The 26,955-nt window shown below is 40.1% G+C and overlaps 2 protein-coding genes across 4 annotated transcripts in view; one reads left to right on the forward strand and one right to left on the reverse strand.

Moving 5' to 3' along the window:
- Positions 1-4,211: 4,211 nt before the first annotated feature.
- DNAJC19 (DnaJ heat shock protein family (Hsp40) member C19) lies at positions 4,212-8,490 on the forward strand. Of its 2 annotated transcripts, XM_064165579.1 has the most exons (6): positions 4,212-4,319; positions 4,825-4,876; positions 5,149-5,222; positions 5,552-5,628; positions 6,532-6,602; positions 7,858-8,490. In XM_064165579.1, exons 1-6 carry the CDS (start codon positions 4,317-4,319, stop codon positions 7,926-7,928), a joined length of 348 nt encoding a protein of 115 aa, XP_064021649.1. In that variant the 5' UTR covers positions 4,212-4,316; the 3' UTR covers positions 7,929-8,490. The 2 variants fall into 2 exon arrangements, with proteins under 2 accessions (XP_064021649.1, XP_064021651.1); XM_064165581.1 differs by lacking the exons at positions 4,212-4,319; positions 4,825-4,876 and adding an exon at positions 4,936-4,956.
- Positions 8,491-9,725: 1,235 nt separating this feature from the next.
- The window catches only part of FXR1 (FMR1 autosomal homolog 1), a 35,839-nt gene continuing 18,609 nt past the window's right edge, over positions 9,726-26,955 (reverse strand). Inside the window, exons 9-17 of one of the 2 annotated variants that reach the window (XM_064165576.1) lie at positions 22,045-22,123; positions 19,752-19,861; positions 18,946-19,032; positions 18,051-18,258; positions 15,938-16,141; positions 15,049-15,249; positions 14,224-14,304; positions 11,678-11,769; positions 9,726-10,746 (exon numbers count right to left, since the gene is read on the reverse strand). In XM_064165576.1, the coding sequence (XP_064021646.1) occupies positions 10,576-10,746; positions 11,678-11,769; positions 14,224-14,304; positions 15,049-15,249; positions 15,938-16,141; positions 18,051-18,258; positions 18,946-19,032; positions 19,752-19,861; positions 22,045-22,123 (1,233 nt within the window). In that variant the 3' untranslated portion in view covers positions 9,726-10,575. The remainder of the gene's footprint in view (positions 10,747-11,677; positions 11,770-14,223; positions 14,305-15,048; positions 15,250-15,937; positions 16,142-18,050; positions 18,259-18,945; positions 19,033-19,751; positions 19,862-22,044; positions 22,124-26,955) is intronic. The other variant, XM_064165577.1, reaches the window with a different exon arrangement.

Below are 26,955 nucleotides of genomic sequence, written 5' to 3' on the forward strand. Positions count from 1 at the left end.
GCTACCTGCCACACATACACACTTCATACCTGGTGTCAAATTATAGGGAAATCTTACTTTGATTAAAAAAAAAAAAAAGATCCACAGCCACTCTTAAAAGTGAGAGCACCTCAGTTTATAATTAATGTCACCCACACTATGCTCTAATAGTTATGATTATCAATTTAATGAGAAAGTGATGCCACACATACTCAACTAATTTAGCCCCAGGCAAGAGAGAGTGTACTCTAGCACAGATGTTGAGCACGCAAAAAGATAGCAGGATCTCAAAAAGAACAAATGAAAAGAGGTGTGAAACATCTAATGGACAGGCTGGCATAGCCAAAAAAAGTGGACTGTGGCTAAAAGCAGGACAAAAGTTTGCAGGTCCCTCTCCTCCATAAAGTATTGTACTTAAGCTTTATTTTTACCTTACAGATCTTTAAATGCACATAAATAACGTGCTTTAAAGTGCCTAGGAAACTCTGTTTCTTGATAGCTCAGCCACTGCACATACAGGAATAAGGTCTGGCCAGCTATGAATATGACATCACAGAAGTGTGATTTTCATTTAAATATTCAACAGCCTTACAGAGGTATTTAAAAGGAACACCACAAACCTTCTTAAAGGATAATTATACATTTCACCTTATGCCCAGTTGGTGGAAGATAGAATTATGCAAAGGTACTTCCAAACTTCTGCAGAACTGAATAAATAATGAGAAGTTTTGTACTCCAACTGTGAGTATAGGTCTTAAACAGTAACTTCACCTCCCTCTTGATTTCAAATCCAAGCATTATACAGAGGGGATAAAAACTACAGTGCATCTACTTCACTTGAGCCCTTTATGGGTCATTTTCCCCTGGAAATGACCGCCCACATACCACTAAAAGGCTGACTGATAGAAAAAACAGAGGAATAAGGTTCTATAAAATGAAGTAAAACCAAAATAAATGGAAGCTCTGATGGCAAAAGAAGTCAATTCCAAACAAAAATCCGGCCTCTGGTTCCATGAGATTTGCTGCAAATTCTGGTTTTGATTTTGATATTCCTCATGATGCCTGATTCCTGCTTCCTACAAATAGCAGTAATAACTATTATTTTAGCATCATGCCCCCATGTCTGTATGACCACCAACGTGGCCAAAAAGCTCTATCTGTAGCAGCTTGAAGGACTAAGGCTTCAAAATCATGAAGCTGCCTGTTGTGTAATGAGCACAAGATTATTATTTATTTACAGAACCTGAACAAAGTCAACTTTCCACATTTGGCAAGACTTACCACAGTGTTTGCCAAGAGGGGCATCTAGATTATTAGTTTCTAGGGAACACAACCTATGCACAGGTAGTAATTCACAAACCTTATAGTTTCATACATAATATCTCACAGCTCTGACTCTTCAAGCACTTGTTATTACAGCTACTCAGATACATAAGTGTTTACTGGCTTTGCATGTTGAAATATGAACCACCATGACTGTAAACATAGCTTCTAAATACCCAATTACTTTCTGCACCACGTAGGTTTCCTGAGTGGCAGATGAGGGAAAGAGAACAGATTTAGACAAACTTAGAGCAGCTATCTGAAAATACGTGTACAGAAAAAAAATATTTCAATTCTGATACAGATTTGGAAAGCTTAGTGGCAGCATTTAGGTACTGTGATCAGTAAAAAACACAGAAGAGTTGATGTTCATCATCCATGTCAGAGTCCCCTACAGATGGGCAGTACAAACGAAGGAAAAGTAACTGTTTCTTTATTCAGCTAGAAGGTGGAAGAATGTTTCATGTATACTTTACCTCTGGCACTTACAGCCCAGAAGAAAGACCATAGTCTAAACATGTCAGAAGTCTCCAGAAAAGCCTCTTCCTCAGCTAGTGAGACATTTTGTAACTCCATTTTTGTCCTCTTCACTCAACACAATGTGCTCACGTCAAGTTCTTTAGCTCTGATAGAAAAGCACAACTGACTGCAGGAGGAAACAAAGTTTGTATTGTCTCATGAAGTAAAAATACATCCAGCATATTTTACAGGATTTAAGACATTTGCCCTTCAAATGCTGTATTATCAACCATTTTATTTAATAATTAAAACTGTTAATGATTCCGTGTCTAGGCTCAGCCCACAGTCTTGGTCCCATTGCTGGTATCAAACATGTACCAATAATGCAAATCTCTCCATCCCAGTCTTGTCAGGGCTCCCTGATTACAGAAAAGTTTCCTTTCTCCTCACTAGAGAGGAAATCTCTCTCTTAAGCAAGCCGAGTCATCCCACAGTCTCCCTTTCTGGATGCTGTTTTAAGAGGTCTGTCATAGAAGGAGGATTAGGTACACTATTAACCCATTCCAAACTCACGGGTGTTTGCCTACCTCACAACAGAAAGTATCCAGATCGAACAAAAATGCTCTGTCACAGTGGAAGAAGGAAGCCTTGTGTAATTGACTACAGGGAAGAAGTCCGTTTCCTACTTTATTGGTTTAGATGATACAAAACATTAAACACTAATCCTGGTAGAGTCATGACCACCACCCACACACACTGTTTTTGTACAGCTGTGTTTTGATTGCAAAGGGACAAAGAGGAAACCACCCTAAAAACAAATCTTCTACATGAAGAAACTCTGGTTAGCTACCAGATGTACATCTCTACAGACTTTCCCCACACACACACTAAAACAAATGCCTACTTGTCTGCCACTTGATAGCTCCTCTCTCCATAATAAAGAAGGTCTTAATAGGGCTGTCAGAAGCCTAGTGCTCTGCAACAAACATATTTGATAAAGGAATCAAATTCAAGAGTTTTCTTTTACTTCCATCCCATAAAACAGTTGTGCAGCAGTGTAAGGGACACGCACAAAAGGTTTCTTCTACGCTCTTTAAAAGGCAAGTGATTTTCTTGTAGTGTTATTTGGATGACAGGGAAGGATGGAGACAGGGGACTACCTCCAAACATTACCTCAGAAGGTATTAAATCAGACACTTGAAACTTGAGTGAATAAAAAAAGGAAGCAAACTACAATTAGAGCTCAAAATGAAGTTCTGACATATTCAATGTGAACTCAGTAGTCGCAGAAACTATACAACAGAAAAATTCTATCTTTCACTGCAAGAGGCAGCAAAATTACAAGCTGCTTAGCCAACCATCAGCTCTCACACTAAATAAACTACTTACGTGAAGGCTTGTGAGTCCGGGGCCTTAAGCAACCAAAAGCCAGCTGCCTTTGATCACTAGGTCCTCCAGGAGCCCATGAGGACACTGACATGTTCTGCAAGCACAGAGGATGACACTGAAGCTTTTCACTCCTGCAAGCTAAGTATCAGACAGCAGTGCTCAGAGCTTTGAGTTGGGAACAGTTTGAAATAGTACCTTAGGGCTAAAGGTCTCACTACCACATTATCCAGTTTCCAGAGTTGTGACTCCAGACTGGGATTACAGACACTCCACCGGTGTGCTCTGTATTATTAACAGATGACACTAGGTTATTAATAACAGTCAAAGTTAAGTGCCAGGCCTGTCATTCTCCCTCGTTTCGTGCTAATCTCTTGGCAATCGAGTAACTGAGCCTGTCCATCTGGAACCAGTGCCTGCCATGACATTCCCACAGGCCGCCGGAGTGCTCTGGTCAGTCCCCTGAGCTGACAGCGCAGCAGGGACGATTCCATTAGCGCAGCAATGTCCAGGATCAGATGGTTGAAGAGGCAAGGGCAGAAAGAATGTGGCAAGAGCACAGCTCACAGAAAAACTGACTGGTCAGAGAGCTGGGGCAGACTACTAAAACACGAAAAATGGGACGAAAAGTACGTTTGCTAAGAATCGAATGTGCGGAGGCTCTAGACCAGGGACAGAACCGCTCATGTGCACCAAGAGTAGGGTATGTACTATGAGTTTCCTAACGCCGAAGCGCTGCACTCTGCTCCTTCCGCAGCAGTTCCTGCCCAAAGCCAAAGGCTTGCCCACAGCTCATCTCTGCAGCCAGCCACCGCTGCCACCTCCGCGCCGAACCGCGCCAACCGGCGACCAGCCAGGTCCCGCACAAGCCCGGAGGGCCCAGCCGCCCCCCAGGACACTTTCTTTGCGTAGGCAAAGGCCTCCTGGGGCTGCTCCCGCGCCCCTGCCAGCTCTGCCGGCCCTGCTCGCCAACAGCCCTCACCGCCCCGCCGGGCCCCGCCCGCCGCGCTCCCGCCCCTGCTCCCCGCCCGCCCCCGCCCCGCGCTGCTTTACGGCAGCCGCCGGTGGCTTTGCGGCCGGCCCGGGTGCCGTACGGCGAGCCGGGGCCCGGGGCCCAGCGCCAGCGCGGCCGGCGATCGCCAGTGCGCGGGGCCGGCACCGGGGCAGCCATGGTGAGTGCGAGGGGGGCCCTGGCCCAGCCAGCGTTGCCGGAGGAGCCAGGAGCCGCTTGTGGCTGGGCGAGCAGCTCCGATCCCCTTCCCCGGGCCGCGGTGCTCGGCACGTCCTTGGCCCGCCCCAGCCGCGGTGCTGAGGGGCTCGGTGGCCTGCGCCGCGCAGGCCGCAGCGCGCCCATGGCTCCTGCCCCTTCTCCGAGCCGAAGGGCGGATGGTGCTCCCGGGCGGGGTTTTGCTTGTTCCCCGCAGCTGTGGGTGGGTCCAGCTTCTCCCAAGCGCGTCCGACCCCCAGCCCTGCTGCTGCCACAGCTGCGCTGCTGTGGCCGTTCACCTGTGGTCACTTAAGAGGGGCATGGCAGAACTGAGTCGTGTTATGATCGCTTTCCCGATTTCGACTTCGGTGTTTGAGCCTCTCTAGAGATTGCCGGGTCGGGTTGCCTTTTTTTGTTCCCTCTCCTCTTTTCCTTTGGTAAACAAGTACTTTTATGTCTTCCCTGTGTAGGCCAGCACAATGGTGGCAGTTGGCTTGACTATAGCAGCAGCTGGATTTGCAGGTTTGTAGATGATGGGAAGGAGGGCACTGAGCAGCCAGTTGTGCTTCTCATTGTCTGCTTCAATACTGAAGAATTCTAAGGTATTTTAATAGCAGATACAGGACACTTTTTTGGAGAGAGCCTGTATCGAGAAATGTGTGTGTAATTAAGATCAGAGTTCTTACTCTTTCATGTCCCTCCCCATGTTCTAATCCCCAAGTTACCACTTGTACTGAATTGCAATCTTTTGTGCAACACCATATTTAGCCTTGTTCCACACTGATTCATTTAAGGTCGCTATGCAGTAAAAGCTATGAAGCAAATGGAGCCACAAGTGAAACAAGCACTTCAGAATCTACCAAAACCTGTAAGTTTTTGTTTTATCAATGATTCTATGATCACTCTATTTAGTGAGATAACTACAGACTGTATCTCTGTAGAACACTGCTGTATCTCCTAAATATAGTTTTGTCAGTAATAACAGAATTAATATCAGCAATTTTGGTGATGTTTGAGTAACAGAACTTATTTTGGCAAACTTAAGTATAACTTAAGATACTCTGCTTCAACTCAATTTATTACAGGTGCAAAAGAGGCTTTACAGTATTTAATAGAGACTAAAAGCAGCTACTAAAGCAATAATAGCTTAACTGGTACAAATTAGTGGTTCTTAAACTAACTTGTGCTCTCTTTCAGGCCTTCAGTGGTTATTATAGAGGTGGATTTGAACCCAAAATGACTAAACGAGAAGCAGCTTTAATACTAGGAGTGAGGTAAAAGGAAATGTGTTAGAAATGAAGGTTTATAGAAAGGAGGCTGTGGTGTTAACTAGTTGCTGGGCTGCTTTGAGAAGGACACGGTTGTCAGTGCTTAGGACTCTCCTGTGCCCAGCTTCTCCTGGGAATGTCACTGCCCATTTGAGGCATATGAAGTGACCATTCAGGATTTTCTGTACTTGGGATCCTCTGCTGCATGTTAATTAGCTTAAAGCTTACTCTGGCTTTAGGGACATCCATACACCTGCACATCCCTGGCACATTCAAAAGCCACATACAGGTCCAGGTAAATATGCCCTTTTCAGGAAGCTTTGAGCTTTACTCCGTGGTTCCTGTCATTGCTAGTAAATTTCTGACTAAGCTGCTGCAGACTGACTTCTTGCATGTAGAGTAAATTCATTGCTTATTCTAGAACATCATGGATATTGTATCTTAGAGCAGTAGCTCTCTTGCCTAAACTTGGAAACTTCAGACTAAGTAGACAAATTTATCTAGTAAGATAAAGAGTAAGAAGCATTTCTCTTTTAAGGCAACTTCCAACTGTAAATTTTGTATACAAAGTTTGTTTGGTTTAAAAACAAACAAAAAAAAGAGCAAATTCTATTTTACTCATTTTAGGAAGTTGTCCAACTAAAAATGTGACGACACATTTTTGTTCCTTTCCAGCTGTGTGAATGACACACACAGCCCCCTCCTCCCCAACATTAGACTGCTAGAGCACTTCCTCCTGAGCTTACAGACTTCTGGAAAAATCTTAGAAACCCTTCCCAGGACTTAAGAATAACAGGAAATGATATGTGTAAGCTAAAGGGCTTATGGATAAGAGTGCTTACTTCTTCTGAGACATCTTGGGGGGAATTGATGAGGTTCCTTGAAGTTAGTTTCTTCTCTCTTTTAAAGCCCTACAGCCAATAGAAGTAAAATTAGAGAAGCCCATAGACGGATAATGCTACTGAATCATCCAGATAAAGGTAAGTAAATTAAGTCACATTGATTCATTAATGCATCTTTTTAACACAGATTAATTGAATTGTAGGGAAGAAGTGACTGACATACAACTGCCTCAGCTACCAAAAAAGTACCCTCTAAAGCTCTTGAGTGAAAATTAATTTTAGGGTGCCATAACCCTTAGGGTTTTGGAGCACATTTTTGTGTTTGAATGCTCTAAAGCAAGCTGCCAGATCCAGCAAGTCAGCTTCTTGCTCTATCTGCTGTGCTGAAGAGATTAACACAGGATGTTAAAACAAGACTTAAAATTGCTGTAATTTTAGATGAAAGCCCAGAGTGTATTTGTGTGTTTTAGGTACCATGTGAGCCTGAGTTCATCTGAATGCATTAGGAATTAACCATAAATGGCAGTATTAGGCTTCTGTGTCTGTTGAAAACACTAGCCTATGAAATGTTTGGTTTTTGTGGTACTCTGAAGGTTCAGCATCTAGTTAAAAGTTAATAACTTGAGGCTTCTGAGTCTGCTCTAAATTCTGTTTACTTCAGTGAGTCAGAAGCATGTGTTGGTACTTGGTGTTTAACTTCTTAATCCTCATGTAAAAGGTAAAATATCTTTCTTTCAAGTCACTGTTGATTACTTTTATGTACCCAAATCCAAGGTAAATCCTTGAGCTATGCCTTTCATAGAAAATACTTAGCAGAAGTCAACTTCAAAATTAACTGTATTGGATATGTGCAGAACCTAAAAATAGCAGTCCAAAGCCTGCGAGGACTGCTTCCTATGTTTTACATGGCCTAAGTAAGTTAAATTAAGCTTCAAGTAAATAGTGTTTCTAGTACTAGCAAATAGTAAACATCACTATGCCCTGCAGGTCTTTCCACTCATTGTTATAGTGTCTGTGTATTTCCATTATGGATTCTGTTGCAGTGACTTCCTAAATCGTGTATCTCATGTTTAAAACCTGAGCTATTCCATTGGTACAGCAGTGATTCCTACACTGGCCTTGACTTAAGGGGTGAAAAGTTTACCTTGGAGACCTGTTAGTTTAATGCTTCTGTATCCTTAACAAACTCTATGCTTGAAATCATTAGTGACCAATTAACTTGTAACTGATAAAACGGCAGAAAAAAACCCACTCCAGTAATGCTACTCAGTCATGCAGCCTGGTCTTTAACCTGAGTAACTTTCAGAGCAGTCTCTTCCTCCTCCTGTCTACATTATTAACAGGAGAAAATATTTTTTGCATTTGATCTGACATGAGATTATCTTTCTTGTAGGTGGCTCTCCATATGTAGCAGCCAAAATCAATGAAGCAAAGGATTTACTGGAAGATCAAGCTAAAAAATGAAGAAAATCAGAGAGTGTGTCCAAGAAAATTATTTTTGATAAATGGCTTTTAAAAAGTTCTAATGTCAGTCTTTGACTTAAAAATCAGAAATGAAGTATGAATTCAGGGAGGTGCTTCCTTCCCCACTCATTTCTTAATCACTTTTGAGGGAAATGTTTGCGGGAGTGAAGCTTAAAGTGTTTTTCATAGCTCTTCTTTATAACACAGCAAAATCTGCCACTCATAAATAATTTTAAGTGTAAAAGAATAACTTTGGCTGATGCATGTTACCAGATGCAGGTAGACTTCTGTGCCATTACCTAATTTTTGCTGAACTAGCTGTGTTTAAAGGTCATGCTGCTGCTCTTTCATATGCCAAAGTTTGCATGAGGAGCTGATCTGAGTGGGGAGTGGAAATCAGGAGTTTTATGACTGATGTGTGGTAGTCTGAGTAAAGAAATAAAGTAAACCATGTACGCACTTGTCTCGGCCTTGTGAAAAACAAGGTTGGTTCAACTTCCCAAGTGTCAGAGACTTTTTTCATGGATTTTATAGCATATAATAAATTCTAAGTTTGTAATAAGTACTGTAGTGTTATACATTCTCTTACACTACAAAGAATTCAGAGAGCAAGGTGTGCATTTATAGTACCTGAGAACCAGGAGCTCTTTATGTTGAGAATACCAAGCAGAAGGTCTCCTGCTGCGTGAAGCCAAACATGCCCCAGCAGATGCAAGTATCAGAAGGGCTCTGTTATACTCGCAAGAATCTCCCCAGTCTTTCCTGCAAGTGCTGTGTGTTCGTAAATGCAGTGGGTTTCAGAGCCGTTGTGACTTGAGTAATACCATACACAGTCCTGCATCCTCTCTGTCAGTCTTGGCTGCTGTCACTGCATTTTTGTAGGCTAGTGCTAGGCTGTTTAGTAAGTATTGCCAGAACAGCAGTAAGGAAGAGTGTCATACCTTCAAAAGAGAGAAGCAGATTAGTGAGTAGGGAATGGAAGGTATTTAAAACCTGCAGAGAGGGGGTAGTAACTGCTTTGTTACAGGTGGGAAAAAAAGGACCTGGAACATTGCCATGCAGCACAATGGTGCTGTAGCCGTTTCCCCTGCCAAATACTACTGACATTTAAAACCTAACAGGAAAGGAAGAAAAGCTATTAAGTTTTTCTCCAGTATGGTGACTGCCTTATCAGGAGAGATACTTGTGTACAACTCAGGTAAATTAAACGTATTTGTTCTCCAAGAGAGTAGATTGTTGATGAGCATCAACACCTACATGAAAAACAGCACACCTCCTGAAATGAAACACATTTCATAGTTGGCAGTGTTGAGTGCAGCACCTGGAGGCAGAGGTTGCTTTAGGGCATTTCTGTCCTTACTCTTTTCTAGATAAAATCAGGACAGAGTCTTTTTCAAGTCATCACAAGCAGCTCGCTCTGACTTTTAAGTACATCTCCTCCTTACCCAAAGTTTTTTGTCCACACCTGTTTTCTGTTTCGCTGTTCCTGCTGACATGCCTGAAAAGAAGGGTTAGTGTGTCACACTGCTAACTTCTCAAACACAAAATGCATCTGCATTAATTCCTATATATGTTAGTCAGGGTATGTGATTCTCCAACGAATGGAGTCTGGTTTTAGACTTGTTAACTGAGGTTTTAAAATCACCTCCTTAAAGAATGGAAGGTTTGTTAGAAAACTCTTAGGAAAGAGTTAAAGGTTCAAGCTGCTTTAAACGCGAATTCCAATTGTTGGTGTTAACAGCTTGAAAAGTTTCAAGTCAATTGTAATTTAAATTTTTGATAGAAACAGTCAACAGATGGAAGATCAAAGTTTTATTTTCTTTTACTACCAGCATACAAAAAAAAACATATTGCACATCAAACAACCAAAACAAAAATAAAAATACTCTACTAAGGACTAACATATGTAGTTTATACAGAATAAACTTTCTGGAAATTGATCTTTTCAGTAGTTCAGGTTATGTCTTAATGGACATGACTAATTCAGCTTAGTGTTAACTAAAGCTATGTTTGATTTTTAAATACTGTACAGTTTAATAAATAAACCAAACAAAGCCTCAATGTAGAACAGTCACTGCCAATGTCACCCAGTATCCCTGCAGATTATGAGAATTTAACAAATGTATTCCAGTGGTCTGCAGATTTTTCCTCTACATACAGCATTTAAAAAACATGTATTAAAACAGACCAGTTTCCAGACTAAACTAATGGAGAAATTACATTTCAGTGCAAAATATTTTAGACTGCATTTCTTTCTAGTATTCCTCAGGTGAAGAAGTGGTTGCATATTATTAAAAATGTAACAAAAGCAGCTAATGCTTTCATAGAGAGTATTATGTTAGGGATCCCCCTCACATCTTTGCCATATTTTGAAAACAAAATAACATTTCCTATAGCCAGCAATTTTGTTTATTTAAATGTTACATATACTATCTCAAGGCACATCTGATGATATATTTATAACACAGTAGGTGTCAAAGTATGTTTAACATATGATTTCTTCAGGATCCCTCCCCTTTCTGTATTCCAAAATGGAGGAACTGAAAGTGCGGTGTCAAGACTGGCGATCCATATTCTATCTTTGGCAAGCTTATACAAGCACTATTTTAAATGTAAAGTAAAAGAACTGTAAACTAGGAACTTCAGTTTATGAAACACCATTCAGTACTGCTTCTTCCTGGTTATTCCCATCCTCCTGAACAGTAACTTTCTTCTCATCAGGACTGTGCTGTAGTTTAGAAGGCTCATCCCCAGGAGTTGTAGCAGGACCATTCACTGCCTTTTCAGAGGGGCTGTTTTCATCAATCGCATCTTTTGCCTGGCAAAACCAAAACCAGGGCAATGTTAAAAATTCGATTAAAATACAGTGTTACCTGAATTTCCCTCTGGCTCACACAGCAGCTGTGCAACAGGAAGACCCCTCTTGTCTGTCTGTGCCAGGATCCTGTCACTTACAGCATCCTACTACTTACAGATGTATCCTGTAACGGAGAAGGTATCAGACACTTGTGAGGAAATCACACTGAAGCAACCCTGAGACAGCACACCCCCAGCACATCCAAAATGCTTTAATTCACCACTTCCATTTGTCTAGGCCAATGAAGAAGTTACCTGAAAAGCATTTACTTCCCCTTCAAATCTACAGAGTAAGAGCAGATTGTTAATAATCTAGCAATGGATCTTTCTTACTTTGCTAAACTCTGCCATAACTTGTGGCAATAAGTGCATTGTCACTTCAGAAGTGGAGGAATTCTACTTTAGTCAGTAGTGAATATTATTTTTTATGATACATATATATAATGTCACTGAACTTTTAAGGAGAACAAATCTCAAATCTACCACTTGCAACACTAATTCTTTCTACAGTATTTGGTACAACTTGCTAAACATGTTACCTTATATTGTATTCTCTCTAAAGTCTTTAAAAGTTAGCTCCCAAGACTCATCTATGGGTAATTCACATCTTACTATAATGCTGCATTACTAAGTGTAGTAATTTACAATGTGTGAAGAGTTAATTTGAGCATTACACTGGCCACTAAAGTCGGCAATGACAGTCTGCAAGTGAACATCAGCTCTGTTTACCCAGGGCTGTTGCTGCTGCTTTTAATGATTTGTTTAAAACTCAAATGCATTTGTAGTCAAGTGAGAGTCATCTAAACAAAGCATTCTTCTACTATCTCGCTGTAAGAGAAAAGGAAAAAAGGAAGCACACACACAAAAACAAAAAAGAAAATCAATCATCTCACCGTTTCTTTCTTGGTTTTGGCTAGTGGCTCCTTTGGAGGGTTTCTCTGTCTACTTTGAGATTCAGCTCGTGATATATAATCAGCTACTGTTACTGTTCAAGGAAAAAAATTACAGTGATGCTCACGTCAGAAATACAGTTTGGCATTAAGCTTCAAATGACTTCTCTGTGCAAGTTACGCTATAGCTGGGAGACAAAAGGCCTTCACGCTTACAGGTAGTGACTGCATAGCAAGGATCAATTTGCTTCTGTTAAATACAATTTGCACTAAAATCAGTGGTGACAATCTGAAGGTGGAATCTTAAGAATTAATAAACCAATAATTTTGGTCCAATTGGAAATTTACTGGAAAATAAGGGCTCTCTGTGTTAGATTTCAGGGGAACAGACTGAAGGCTCTTTAAAGTTCAGACAGTTTCTCATTGGGGTTTTACTGTCCTAAGCAGTGAAGAATTTCATGCTTACAAAATGAAGGTCAGTTAAATATGAAGAGAACTGGGGGAGGTTCAGAGTATGGTATCACTTACGATAAAGCAGCCTTCACAGCTTTGTTACTTCCTGAAGCAACTGGCCAGAGAACTTGCCCTCCTCCTGGTACTCAAAATGCAATCCACAGAGTTAACCCTGGCCCGTGGGAGGGGGTTCATGGTGCTGTGTGCAGACACTGGAAGCAGGCCTGTGTCAGCCCCTACTCGGAAGCGGGACAGCCATGTTTGCACTGGTACGGCCACACTTACTGGATGCTGGCCAGGGGTTTTCTGACCTCTTTTCTTCTTACCACCTCAGCCTCTTGTAGCCTGGTTCTGTCTTATCCCGCCCTCTTGTAACCACACCAATTGAGAGTCAATTCTATCTTTAGAATGCATAGTACTACAGATTTAAATACACACGTGTATCTTTGATGAGCTAAAGCACATTAGGGTTGGCAAGCATTATCTGTTGAACAGTCATATTTAGTATTTCATGCATTCAGGTGAACTGTTTTTCTGGATCTAGGAATGGCTGTGCTAAAAAAAAACAAGTCAGAAGTAGAGCACATGCATCTTCTGTTACAGTAACTGGGCTCACTATAACTGGGTCCTTTTATAGCTGTTGAGATTCTGCACAAGGAGAACTGGGCTTTAAAATTAGGTTCTGTACCCAACTCCTTTAATGTAAAGATGAGCCATGTTTTATGCACACAGTATAGGACACCGATTCTTAATACTCCTATGTGTAGCAAGAACCCAAAGTATATAGCAAAGTAAATCAAATAATACAACTAGACGAGCAAAGTACATTGTTAACATTTGGGGAGGAAATCTGTCTTATTTTCACTCACTACACAACTAAGGATTTATAAGGAGACTGAATTGTTAGAGCATTTTCCACAAAAACACTGTAACTACCCATGCTCTTACTGTTGTATTTCAAAATATTTATTAGGCAAACTGAAAATGATATCTTAAACAAAGACATCAACAGAAAATAACTGACAAATCTTGTCTAGGGAATTGTTTTGCTCTTAGGATACTTGGATTTAAAAGAGAAATACCATAGCTTTTGTAGAGATGTCTAACATCCCTTTAGGTTGCTAGCTGAATCTCATTTTCACTTTTTGTGCCCCTTTATAAACTTGTATCACTTTACAAAACTAGACTGGTGAGAGGTAATGGGATGTTCTGGTTTTGTTTGGGTTTTTTTTTTTCTAGGGGGTGGGATGTTTGGGTCTTCTCTTCCCCAAAGTTTTAGTTAGTGTAATGCAACAACTTTTTTCTTCTTAATCAAATGTTGTATTAGCACCACAGATACAAGGAAGACAAATACAGGTGAAATTTGGAAGTTGCCAATCTGGAAGACCTTCTGTTACTACCTCACACCATGTATGTAACAAGTACTTTCTAAAGAGGGCATTCTATTCAAAATTAACTAGTTCACCTTTAACGTTTCAAGTGTTAGTACACACAAAAGGAATGCAACAAGCCACAACAAAAAAAACTTGAAACATGCAATTTCACTTAAATTCCTCCTCCTTCCCACCCTCAGTTTGTAGATGACTTGCAAATATTCACAAAAGCTGAGGAGTGATAGCAGCAGTTTGACAGGGGCACAGGACCAGCGGACACCAGTGAGCTCCCCCACAGTGCTCTGCTCAGTCACCCAGACCCTGCCATCCCAGCTCCTCGCTTCTCAGCCAGCGCTGAAAAGGTTGTGTCACGTTCCGTGCAAGCGCACAGATGCAAGTGAGTGCAGATCATACACCATCAGGTTTGTCATGATCCTGGACCACTGAACTCAACAGCAGTTTGACTGTTGTCTTCAATGAGAACTGGATCAGAAGCATAACTTGTATGTCCAAGCAAAAAGTTAGACATTATAAATTAGTGTCATTAGGCAGATTAAGAACTTTTGTAAGTTCTTCTAGTAGAAGAGATGTCTTCCATCTTTGTCTAGTAGTCTTATTAGTCAAGTAACCTTTTTGTATTACACAGCTATATTGTAAATCAGCAGACACAACATTCTCTCATGCTTTTGACCCTGAGATTACCCACAGCTCCACTCGAATTACCTGGCTGTCTATCTTCTGCCTGACCCCTGAAGCGACGCCTGCGGCTACGATTGCGTCGCTGGGGTTTTTTGTCACTATCATCTGCAATTGCAAAGTTTACCATGAACTATTTCTGATGATAAAATAAATCAATCAATCAATTCTTCAGCAGTTTCAGCATGGGGCATTTACAATTGCCTTTTTTTTTTTTTTTTAAGACAGGCTAAATAAGACAAGCTAGAGGAAAACAGCAATTTCATACCGAAAACATACACAAGAATGCAAACCCTTGTTTTTACTTTTTGGCTTAGGCATACACTTAGTGACCTCAGATTTTTACTAAGTAGTAACCACGTGTCAAATTTTAGTCACATAACCCATAAAAAAGGAGTTTTCTAGAGTATTAAGCAACAGATTATATGCTTGTCCCAGTGAGCATCAAGATAATTTACTGAGGGAAAGTAAAGTACTTCAGCAGAAGCTGGGTAGAGACAAATTAACAGCTACTGAAGAAGCTTTCCTCCACTGAGACCGAGGTCACCAAGGACAAAACAGAACGTCAATCCAACAGCACTGTTTCCATGAAAACAATTACTAATGAGAAACAGGGAGTTGGTGTCTCTGCCAGACAGTTTTTTAAAAAGAGGCACACAAAAATACTGACGGAGCTCAGTAAAGAGATTTCATGGCAGAACCATGGAGGAAGTCTTTCTTTAATCGGACAGCAACCTTCAACAGCACAATTCATCACTAACAAAAACAAACAAGTATTTCACTACACTTACACAGACAACACATTTTTTTTCTTAGCTTGTTCTGGGACTCTCACCCAGCTGTTTTACATACCTAAACCATTCTCATTAACAGAAGCTGTATCAGACTCTGTCATTCCATCCATAAGAACAGCGTCTTCATCGGTCCTTCGCCGGCGTGACCTCCTGCGACGGTTACTACTGTGGTGAGACTCACTAGCATCCGTATCCACTGTCTGGTCTGACTCTGTGTTATCCAGCAGGCTGTATGGGTTGCTGTCTGGATCCTTCAGCACTAAAGCAAAGACGTTTTCATTTAAGATATTAAATACATATATTAATATTATATATTAAACATAATTTAATTTCCAGGCTGACTGACACTGGTACTTGTAAGTTTCAAAATACAAAGCAATCTTACACAAGGTGAAATACATAGAACTACAGAATTTAGGATTTTGTACTGGCTTCTCTCTGACTAATCCAATGGTAAGCATTCCAAGCCACCACAACAGCCTCTTCTATTACTTCCATCACAAAGATTTCCAAGGTGGCATTTAAAGAACTTTTACTGCAAACTGTGTGGAGACCTTTCACTTCAGAGCAGCATGGCACTTTTGACACTTAAGAGTCCTATGAATTAGCACAGTCAAATTCTGAAAAAAGTAACCTCTATTCCATGATTTCTTCTCCCATTCTGTATCTCAACATAAGCTTAACTCAGAAGGCAGGTAACATGCCAAAGCAATCTAAACTTTGACAATACTATGCATGTGCATCAGAGGAAGGAAATGAAGATCACTGTGAGCAGATAAGCCAATAGAAATCTAACAACAGTGTGTGACAAGAAGCTATCACACACTTCGACTGAAATTGACTGTTAAGACTACAATGTAAAAATGGAGTCATTCCTAAGAGTAACAGGTTATAGGGCCAGCACCAAACCCAAGAACTGAATTCAAAATACATTCCAAATGCAGTACCAGAGCTAATGGATGACTTGCCACCACGAGGTCCACCACGCCCACGACCTCCAGAGACACTGCGTCCTCGTCCTCCAGGACGCCGTCTATTGTCACGTTGATGTCTGCTTTCTCTGTCATCTTCTCCTGCCAAGGACCAGTCACTAAGTTCATCTTTTCTCTCAGACTCTGTTTCAGAGGGATTAGAGAGCTCAGAGTTTGTACCTTGTATGAGAAGGAAAAGAAAATTGGAAATTAATATGAAAACTGGGATTGTGTTCTGGTTTCAGATTCTCAAAGGTGTTCCAAACAGCATGGCCATACAGACACACAGACAATGTAATTACTTATAAAAATAAATGGAAGTAAAATTTTGTATCATATTCAATTATAAAAATACATGCACATATAAAATACAGAGTATAAGTTACTTGAGTTTCTAAGATTCTCAACATAAGTTTGTTTGTAATAACATGCAAAATAAGGGCAAAAAGATTGCCCAAGCTGTAATATATGTACATGGATAAATCAAGGATTAAACAGCATTTCCTCTCTTTGTGTATTCACTGCAGGCATTTGGTGCAGTTTCTAGGCAACTTCTCTGAAATTCCCAAGGACAACTTTGCCACCTTATAGCTGATAGCTGTTGCTAAGCAACCTCTTCTGGCTGTTGCAAAGCTACTCGAACGATTTAACTGTTTATACTAAATAGCATCCCTAATATCTCACCATCTCTGAGCTAACCCAACCCACACAGCTTTTTACTACTTGAAAATTTAAAGGCCTACTATTTATTTTAAACAGCCTAAAAACTCTCTCTACTAATCATTCTGAAATAAGGAGATTTAGATCCATAAGGTTTTAACATGCAATTCTTGCCATACTGGGAGGTGGGGAGGAACCCACAACAGTGGTTTTTTGTACCTCGAGTGTGTTTGTATATAAACAAGCTGAACACCTGTACCCTAAAACAAGTTTAGTCAAACAATTTGTTGTGAAATAGTAAAAACTGAAGTTACAAACATCAACATTGTCATCAGAATGAACCTGAACAACAGGACCTGCTCCTGGAAGCTACAGTCAGCGACAGACTGAAATATCCAAAAGAATCACAAGTGTCTGTTCTTTATTGTGAGTGAGCTACACACAGACAATCAAGAGTGATTTCCTGTATTAAATAAATGGGTATTTCCCCATATTTATTCAAGCACCTACATTACTTTGTCTATATTCAAAAGGAGACTGTCTCCATTTGGGAGCTGCTGCTGAATGAAAAGATGTACACACCGATAGGGAGCTGACTACACTTTCTTGTTAATTTTAGAAATGCATCAGAAGACCTCACTACATCTTAAACAAACTCAGTTTAATTAAAATCTAAACATTAAATAAAATAATTACAAGAAGAGGCAGAACTTCTTACTGGCTCAGTTTCAAATTATTTTGGTTTACTTTTCAAAAATACATTCCCAAGGTGCTCATGATGACAGACAAGCAATTTTTATTCCTCCTCAATCAAAACAGATAATGGTAACGCCATGTTTTTTTTTACCCTCAGGTCTCCTGAAGAGTATCTGTAGCTCTCTTTACCACATTGTACAAGGTCACTACTACTATTGAAGGACATGAACTTACAAGACTTCAGTTTGTTTTCTTCAATTCAAAACTTCATCAAGAATGTAAACCTAATGAGTTGTTTTGAGTCATGCAGAAAACAGAACAGCAATTCTGAATTTTCAACCCTACCTTCACTCAGCTATGTTAAATGCTGGACACGATAGATTCCTGATAACTTGTTTGCAGCAGATCATAGAATCAGTCAGGGTTGGAAGGGACCACAAGGATCACCTAGTTTCAACCCCCCTGCCATGGGCAGGGACACCCTACCCTAGAGTCAGTCTGGCCAGAGCCTCATCCAGTCTGGCTTTAAACACCTCCAGGGATGGGGCCTCAACCATCTCTCTGGGCAACCCATTTTAGACTCTCACGGTGAAGAAATTCCTTCTCATGCCCAGTCTGCATCTCCCCACCTCCAGCTTTGCTCCCTTCCCCCTAGTCCTGTCACTGCCTGATACCCTAAAAAATCCCTCCCTATATTTTTTGTAGCCCCCTTCAGATGCTGAAAAAAACTCACCGTAGCCAGATGTGTAATTGGGGCCCCTGCGGCCTCTCCCTCTTCCGCTGTAGGACCGGGAGCCTTGCACTGAGGAGAGGGTGCTCTCGTCAGTTGTGTAACCCTTCTCCTTTTCAGGAACTCTGGCAGAAGGAGGTCTGAAACCCATCCCGATCTGACGCAACTGTTCATCAATCTGGAGCCTTTCCAGTCTTAATTGTTCTACCTCCTACATAACAAGAAACAAAAAACATCCCTGCTGATGAAAAAATGTTCTTTTCCCTCACAAAACATTGTCATCCATCAGTCATCCTAAAATATAGCATTCCTGTAGGAGAATTAACACCACCTTGAAGGTGACTGCAAACAACAGAATTCAAGCATGAGTTCTACAGTTTTGGAAGAAGTCTATTATGTTGTCTCAGATCACCATGCAGAGTATTATTACCCTATTAAACCACTCTTTACCACTTGTATCCTCATCACATTTTAAAACAGTACACTGACAAAGTATTTTTAAGTCAACACCACAACTCCACATAAAGCCAACTGAACTGGATAACTGTTCTAATACTACACAGCATCAGTGTGCTACTATTAAGAAATTTCATCACACCTCAATAGAGCATTAACAGAACATCAACAGACAAAAATCTGCATATTACTTCCCAACTACCTATCATTTAAGCCAGTGTTCCTCACAGTATATTCTTTCAACATCAACAGCTATAGGTAACCACAGTAATGGACAGAAAGGACTAAGTGACACCTATGGGCAAGGAGGTGCCACCAAACCTTAAACCTCAATATACAGAGGAACAGTTTATCAACTACAAATCTCAAAGTGGCTGCAAAAAAATCCTGTTACTTCAACTGAAGTTTCCTCTATAGGTTCCTCCCTCTGAAATCCACTTACCTTTAGATACGCAATGTGGTATTCTAGAAGAACTTGGACATTGCCAATGCTTTCTTTAGTACCAACAAATACAAAGGGTACCATTCCCTACAGAAACACAATGTCAGATTTTATTTGCAGAAAGAACATCATCATCAGAATAATGCCTTTTGTTTAAATTATAAAAACAGTCTGTTTAAATTACAAAAGCGAGATGAACAAGCAAAGACAATAACTAAATCATGGGCTGCAAAAATACACTTGAAATAAATTAGACTGGGGTGAGGCTCACAATTTCTATGTTATGGACTTTAAAACCATCCAGCTTTCCCAAAAGCCTAACATACAGCATTTATATTCCTCTTCACCCAACACTACTGCTGTGTGCTTATCACAGTAGGTGTGTAGAAGTATCCACAGTTTACCAAGAAGCATCCAGTGGTTAATTAAACCAACTTTACAACATGAAGTACCATTAAAAGCTTTTCTCTTTTCTTCATGAGAACATAAGCTCATGTTCTATCCTAGAAAACCACCTGAAACAGACACTGTATTTTTGAGCATGGACATCAGCACCGTTCCACACTGACCATGAAAAAGAAAGGTGCATATGCCACAAACACTGTATTTATAAACTGCGTAACGATGCAGAGGTGAAACAGCAAACCCATTCTGACACCATACAGCAGCACTTCAATTTCAGTTGTGCACCAAAAATTCTCACCTTCTGAGTATACATTGTTCTACACATCCTTTGCTGAAGGATTAAACATGACTGGTATTGCAAATAAAAAGCTAATCATAGGAAGAAAGAAGAAAGTACTTACGTCTTCACGGGGCAGTTTATTTTCACTATCTCCTTCAATTCTCACCCTGACGACTCCAGACTTGTCTACAATCTCCTGAATGACTTTTCCATTTTTTCCAATAACTTTTCCTTCAGAGGGTAAGAATGGTTAATTTTGCACCCACGTGCAAAATAAATTAACAGGCTTCTTGATGTTTAAAGTTACATATTATTTGTAACAACCAACTGACTTCACTGCTCAATTTGAAACAAATTTTGGCCTACTCCAGAGGCACAAAAAATCCCAAGAACCCCCCATCATGTGGCATAAAAAGTGAAAGCTTCCAAACCAATGGGTATATATATATACATAGAATGACAAGTACTGATGAAGAACACTGCTACACACAAGTTTCAAATAGAACTGGACTAAAATGATACAACAATTTTGCAAATGCTTAATTCAGGTTAATATATAAAGATTATTTGGACCTTCTGTCTCCATCTGTACCCTCATTCACTCTTTTCTGACACTTTGACAAGGGTATTACTTCCTTTTTCTTAAGAGAAAGTAAAAAAAAGTTAAAAAATCCTTGTTTTCTACAAATTCATTTTGCCTTTACAGAAGACATGAGCAGCACCCACACTTCCCTTATTATCTTTACAGTATAAGTGATCATGTGGGGATCTAAACCAAAAGGTTCTTCAAAACTTGTATGTTTAAACCTCAAAAAAGTGACTCTGCTCCCCTACACAAAAGATATTTTCTCTCTTCTTTTAACTTATAGGAAACATTTCTTCAATCTGGCACTTAAAAACACTCAAATTATGAGTGAAGGAGGACATAGCCTGTGAAAAAAGAGTCTAACCATCAAAACGATGTGACAGTTCTCCATAATGTACATTCTTTCAATGTCATACAAAGTGCAGAAAGCAATAAAAATCCTGTCTCCTTTTCTCAACAGTTTAAAGAGCTCAGGAGGGTATATTATTTTTGTCTTAAAACATGCTACAGCTGACAATTCTGTACATCTAGGATTTCAATTGGCATTGTGATCCTATTATTACTACTAAAATAAATCAGACTTATTACAATGTTTGACATTTTTCTATGGATAATGGTTAGCCAGCATTTGGGAAAGCACTCAGTCCCAGCAGCTAAAACTCGCAGTTCAACAGATGGTACTCTGCAATCTGGTATGGAAAGATGCACCGGGCACAGTGCAGGATCTTACATCTGAGTCATTAATAATCATGACGCTCCTCTCAACTTGGGTGTCTTCACACAGGGCAGCTAAATACCTGCCTGTTTACATACATGACTACAGGCACTCTGGGTGAGATGCCTGCCTTTGTCATGAACTGGTATTGCAGTTGTCCAAAAGCAGCATTTTCAGTTAAATGCATTATTCTTAGTGCCATAATTGTGATACAGCTATATTCACACTGGTTAATGCCATCCAAACTTCTCAGAAATTTCCATTAACAAAGTTCCCTGGTGCATCTAGGTTTGCTGAATGAGATTATGGAAACAACCAAAATGTTTTCACATACAAAATAATTAGCTGGATCTTAAAACAAGCCTTAACGTCAACAGAGCTATCAAGTTGCATCAGAAACAGTTTGCAGAGATACTACTGAAAAAAACAAACAATGAAACACTACATCTTAACTTGAATTATAAAACCCTGAAAGCCTCATTTTCAGGATTTTGCATATGAATCACTTAAAATTATATAGTCTACAAGAGGCAAGCTCTAAGCCTAAACTACAGGAGGTTAACCTCGCCTTTGAGTAGCTTCCACAATATGCATTTACAAGTTTTAGGAGGCTACATTTCATAAAGCTGAAACATGGAAAAATGCCCATTTCCAAACAGGATGAGACCCACAGGCACTGCTGGTTTGTAAAGCTGCCCAACATCAACCAACCACCACCTCTGACACATCTGAACCCAGGAGGGAGCAATAACATGGAGCTCCATTGCATCACTGTTACATCTCAGCTACAGCACTTCCATATTGCATTCTGGAACTCAGTTGCACTGAGTGATCAATATAGCAAACCATGTTTTACTAGAAGCTGAACTTCAAATATTACCATTGAATTAGATAGTACAAGTCTGTAATCAAGTCATTTTAAGTGTTAAAATCCTGACAACATATTATTCAGGAACATGTAATTCCATACTAATTCTCTGATACATACAGCTGTAAAAGATTAATCACTTTCTACTTAAATGGAGAAGTCAAATATCGAACTGGCATTAAATCCTCTTTGCACAGTCATGCTGATCAGGCTCTCCTTCCCCAAGTTTTAGCAGTATTACATACCAACAAGATTTCTGGGAACTTGAATAAAATCCTCCACAAATTCCAAGTAACTTCTAGCCTTTTTTACTGCATCGGCAGTCTGGAAATGAATTTAAAAATATATAAAAATGGAGCTTACTTATGAATACAAATATGTCACAAGTAGAGCCTTGTAGAAACAGCTACAAGTATTAAAAAAATATCAAGCTGATTTTCAGAAGGAGAGGAAGAGTGAGACAAGGTCAATCCAGTTTTGAAGCAAATGCCAAAGAAATCATCAAGGAAAATGGCCAGCGACAAAACACAGTAGCAAAGCAAAGCATCAGCAATAAACTTTTCCCATGTTATTTCAAGACATTTTAAAATACTATCTGCAACCCATCACTAGTAAACCCCAGACATAAAATATCTGAAAGATGTATCTTGAAGCAGTTTCTGGTTGACATTAATCCAGGAAAAAAAGATAATTTTCTTCTCTCATCCCAAAAGCAGAAACATTTCAACTCTGGAAGCAGAAAAATTTCAACTCTGGAGTCTATTATAAAATAATGATTAATAATCAATGTAACAGTTTCTACAAAGATCTGTACTGAAAACAAATGAATCTGCAAGAGCTCCTACCAGCATTCACAGAAACTTACAAGAGCATTACGTTAAAAGTAGCTTTGGATTGTATCTTATTTCACCTGACTTTACAGTGAATGCTTAGTTGTATGGCTATAAGCAAAACTATAGTTTAACCTCTGTATTTTACTTTGAGCTGCTTCAGAAACATCCTTTTTTTTCTCTCCACAGAAACTGTACTACCATCAATATTGTCAAAGAGATACATTTATTTCACAGTTTTCAGCATTTTTTAACATGTAATAAATACATTATTACACTGCCCAGAGGACTACAGGTAGAAAAAATGGTGGAGAAATTGAATTTTCATCCCTTTTTTGTCTCTTGACAGTATCTAAATTATGTCACCTGATAAAGATAAGACACATCCAAGGCTGAAGTACTCCACAGAACTTTACAGGCTCACTGTAAGCAGTGAGTGACTGGCTTTAGTCATTTCCCTAAGAAAGCTGTACTGATTTTTCAGAAAAGCATGAACTAAAAACCTGTTAGAAGCTCTCTCCTCTACCAAGTTTCTGTTCTCTTACTCTGTATTCAAGAAAATGAAAAGAAAATGAGACTACCAGAGAATTCTTCTTGTGACAGATCCATTTTGCAGGCAAGTCTGAAAACCAAGTGCTGTTTACAAATACATGAATCCTCAGTGAATAATACACTGCCCAAGTGAAAAAAGCAGCTGCTCCTCTAGGTGTGTGCACACTCATGGCACAACTAAACCAGCTGTATCTTCAGCAAAGGGACTCACTGCAGAAAGAAGGGGGGCTATGTTCAGAGCACAGTGCTCTGAATTCTAGGGCAATTTGGCAGTGGCTGGGCAAACTGGTGATTTAAAGGAGCCACAGCATTACAGGAAGGTATAGGCGCACCCAAACACAGCATAACAAGCTGTTTAGAAACGGCTACACATAGAGGAGTTTTCTGTTTTCCCTAAAAAACATCCTACCGCTTCCCTCCCATCTTATGCTTGACATCCTGAATAATTAGCACCTTCAAACTGTGATTTCCCTAGTGTTACACAATACTAGTGCAACCTGAATTCTACAGAGGAACGGTGGACCACACTAAGGAATCTGTCCTAATCAAATCACCTCCAAACTGCAAGGTAGTACAGCCAGAGCACCTCCTTTTAGAATGATGGTTTCTGACCACAGCTCACATACAATGTTTTTGAACAAAGGACAGTGTCATTGGTTAGTGAGGTGCTCTCTTAAAGCTTTGTTATTAAATGACAGAAATCAACTGTTAAGTGAGGCTATACAGATCTGAAACAAGAAACAAAGCCTCAATTAGGACTAAGTATCAAATAATGTAATGGCAGTTTTTATTCAGTTTCCAGTTTACACTGTCTCAGCCCTTCCATCCAATATTTTTAAGACAACACATGAAGAAAGTCTACCACCAGCTCCTGCATCTTTCAGATTAAGGAAGTTCTAGAAGACTGGAAAACTTACAAGCCTTTACTTCTGGCAGAGGTCAGAACAATGCCAAGAGAAATAAGGGTGAACTGGATTTCATGATAATGAAACAAGCAATAAAGTGGGGAAAGCAGATGAACAGGAAGTCGTGGGGAGCAGAGACTATGCTGCCTGTGCACAGCAGCTGATAAAATGATACAAACTTCAACACTCATTAGCAATTTTTCATCTTCAATGAACTCTATCAGTAGGACACAATTTACTACAACATTTGCCTCAGAAATATGTTAGCAATTCTTTCCCAAATAAAGATGAAGGAACAGTGACTGCTCCACAGCAGTCAGGATAATAAAACAAATTACTGCCAGGAACTGCAGATCTCCAGCACACTCGTATGCATATCTGCACTTGGCCACAAGCACTCAGAACTTTTACGCAAGTAGGACCTGCATGACTCATTCACACCCCACAGGAGACAGCACATCAAGCCAACCTGGACAAAGTATTCTCAGTCCTCAGTTGGTAATTTTCTCTCTCTAAAAATTGGTGTGGATGTCAACTGAAAACTAGTAGATAGCTTTCTGGCTTTTAATTACTGTCTACCTGTCTATTGATGTTCTGGTTACTTCACACAGTAGCTCATATTATCAAGACACGTGTACGTTACTTGAAGAGTCTAACAGAAGGATTTAGACCTCTACGTGAATGTGAAACAAGACTTGAGGCTACAGATTGGAGTGAAAATGTTTTGCTAACATCTACCTAGTGTCTATACACCAGTGGAAGGCACTTCTGTTACAAAAGGTGGATCTGTCTCAAGAGTCTGACATCAGTTTCTGAAACAAGGTTTTAGAAGTCTTTTAGATCTTTCCAAGTGGAGGATACAAAACTACCCTGGGAACAATCTGAAAAGCCTTATCCTCACGCAGATAAAGGCAAATTCTTCCCAAGTCATGGCAGGGAACTATGCTTTATCCACTGGGATACAGTTCTTTTTTTCAAGAAAATAAGACATGCTTTAGTCTTAGTTCAAACAGAACTAAACTAATGAAAGCTCCAAAGGGAAAATGACTAATGACTTAGCTTCCTGAAGAAGCTATGATTGATCTGATCTTCTTAACTTTTTACTCAAAGGTCATCATACAGTTAAATATCTTTTAGAAGTAGTGTAAGAACTGCACCCGAACTGAACACAAGTAATGAAGGACTACGGAAAGCTTTCCTGTTTCTGATAAGGCTCTTCCTCCAGGAGTGGCACAAGATTTCAAAAGCAGGGATAGCTACTCACTGTCCAACTCTGAAGTTTACTATGGTCTCCATAACAGGTATAACAAAAAAAGGTTCAGGCAGAAGGGTCCTGGAATTAAAGTGGTTTTGACCAGACGAGAAGAAAGCACAAAGAGCATTCCACACAGTTTAGCTTCCATCTGATCATATGGCTTTCCAACGCTCTTTAAACTATCTTACTGTTCCTCCCCTCAGAGATTCCAGCCTGAGCAACACTGGACGTTCATCTTTATGCAAAACATTATCTGCGGGAGATCCTCTGACCCTGACCACCACATCAGGCACACTGTATTCCCATACACATCACAGCCCAAAATTGGCTGCCTGTGCATTCAGCCATTAGGGCCTGGCTGCTTGCCAATTTTGGTTGCAAAGAGGCAAAAAGAGTAGATAAGAATACCTAGATGCCAAACTCCTCACCATGTGGAATGTTTAGGTTGTCCGGCTTTTTTAGGAGCAGTTATCACTTCCAGGAAAGACAAGGCTGAATGTGTCTAAAGACATCTGGCATTTGTCATCATTGCAGTGCACTACTGTAAGAGGCTGGCGACAGTCACAGCCTTTCTACACATTTCAGCATCACACCACTGGCATTAAAGAGACAGAAACTGGAATACACTACACATTCTACTGTGTTTAAACTTGTCCAAGTCTTCTTCGTGAATTGCAAGATGTGATTAACTGGTTGTACTGGATCAGAGAACAATCTGTTGCCACCCTGCAAAAACCCAGTTTCCAAAACAAAAGAAAAAGGACAAAACCTCAGAGATTCTGAAGAGTACAGAAGATTCTCCTCCTCTCAGCAGCATCAACTTCATCTGATGCTTGGATCACAACCAGGTTCTACTCCTGACACACAAAGAGCATAATTTAAGACCACTGATTCCTGAAGCAGCAGATGGCCAAGGGTTTGTAAATGCCTTAACACCAGAGACTCAGGTGTTAGTGACACCTGTAAAGTCAGTAACACGTGATAAAAAAAAAAACATACCACAAGAAACCTTCTGACAGGTCCCTGGTGACAGTGGTAACTTTGTCACTACTCTTCTGCCACCTGAGTGGATTTTGGTTTTGTCCCAAAATGAACTACTTACAAGATTTAAAATACATCAGGTTGAGAGTCACACAAGTGGAACTAACTTTGAACAAACTAGTATTATCTTGCCAAAGGCAGCATTAAATTGCCAAAAAGATTAGAAGCAGCAGATATAGGATTTAATATGTTTGGCCAGGTCATAGAATGGTCTAGGTTGGAAAGGACCTTCAAAGGTGCAGTAAGGGAAGTTAGAAGTCAGAGGAACAGACACGACACAACAAAACACACATGAAAGAAGGGAGGGGGAGAACCAACAAGAACAGAATATACAGCCTGGAGGAAAAATAAAACAAACAAGAGCAGCAAATGTTATTTCTCTTGGGTTGACCAAAATGTAGAGTGCTATTAACAGAGAATTTGTGCATCAGCACATGGAGGGTTAAGACAAAACATATCTTAGGGAGATCACATTCAAATAATGTGGTACAAACTGCTCTGGTGTGAACATGCACACAGAGACTCAGGCAACTACTCAGCTATTTCCAGTTCTTAGTTCTGGGTACAGCTCTC

The sequence above is a fragment of the Pogoniulus pusillus genome, chromosome 26 (genome assembly GCF_015220805.1).
Source record: "Pogoniulus pusillus isolate bPogPus1 chromosome 26, bPogPus1.pri, whole genome shotgun sequence".
Lineage (NCBI taxonomy): Eukaryota > Metazoa > Chordata > Aves > Piciformes > Lybiidae > Pogoniulus > Pogoniulus pusillus.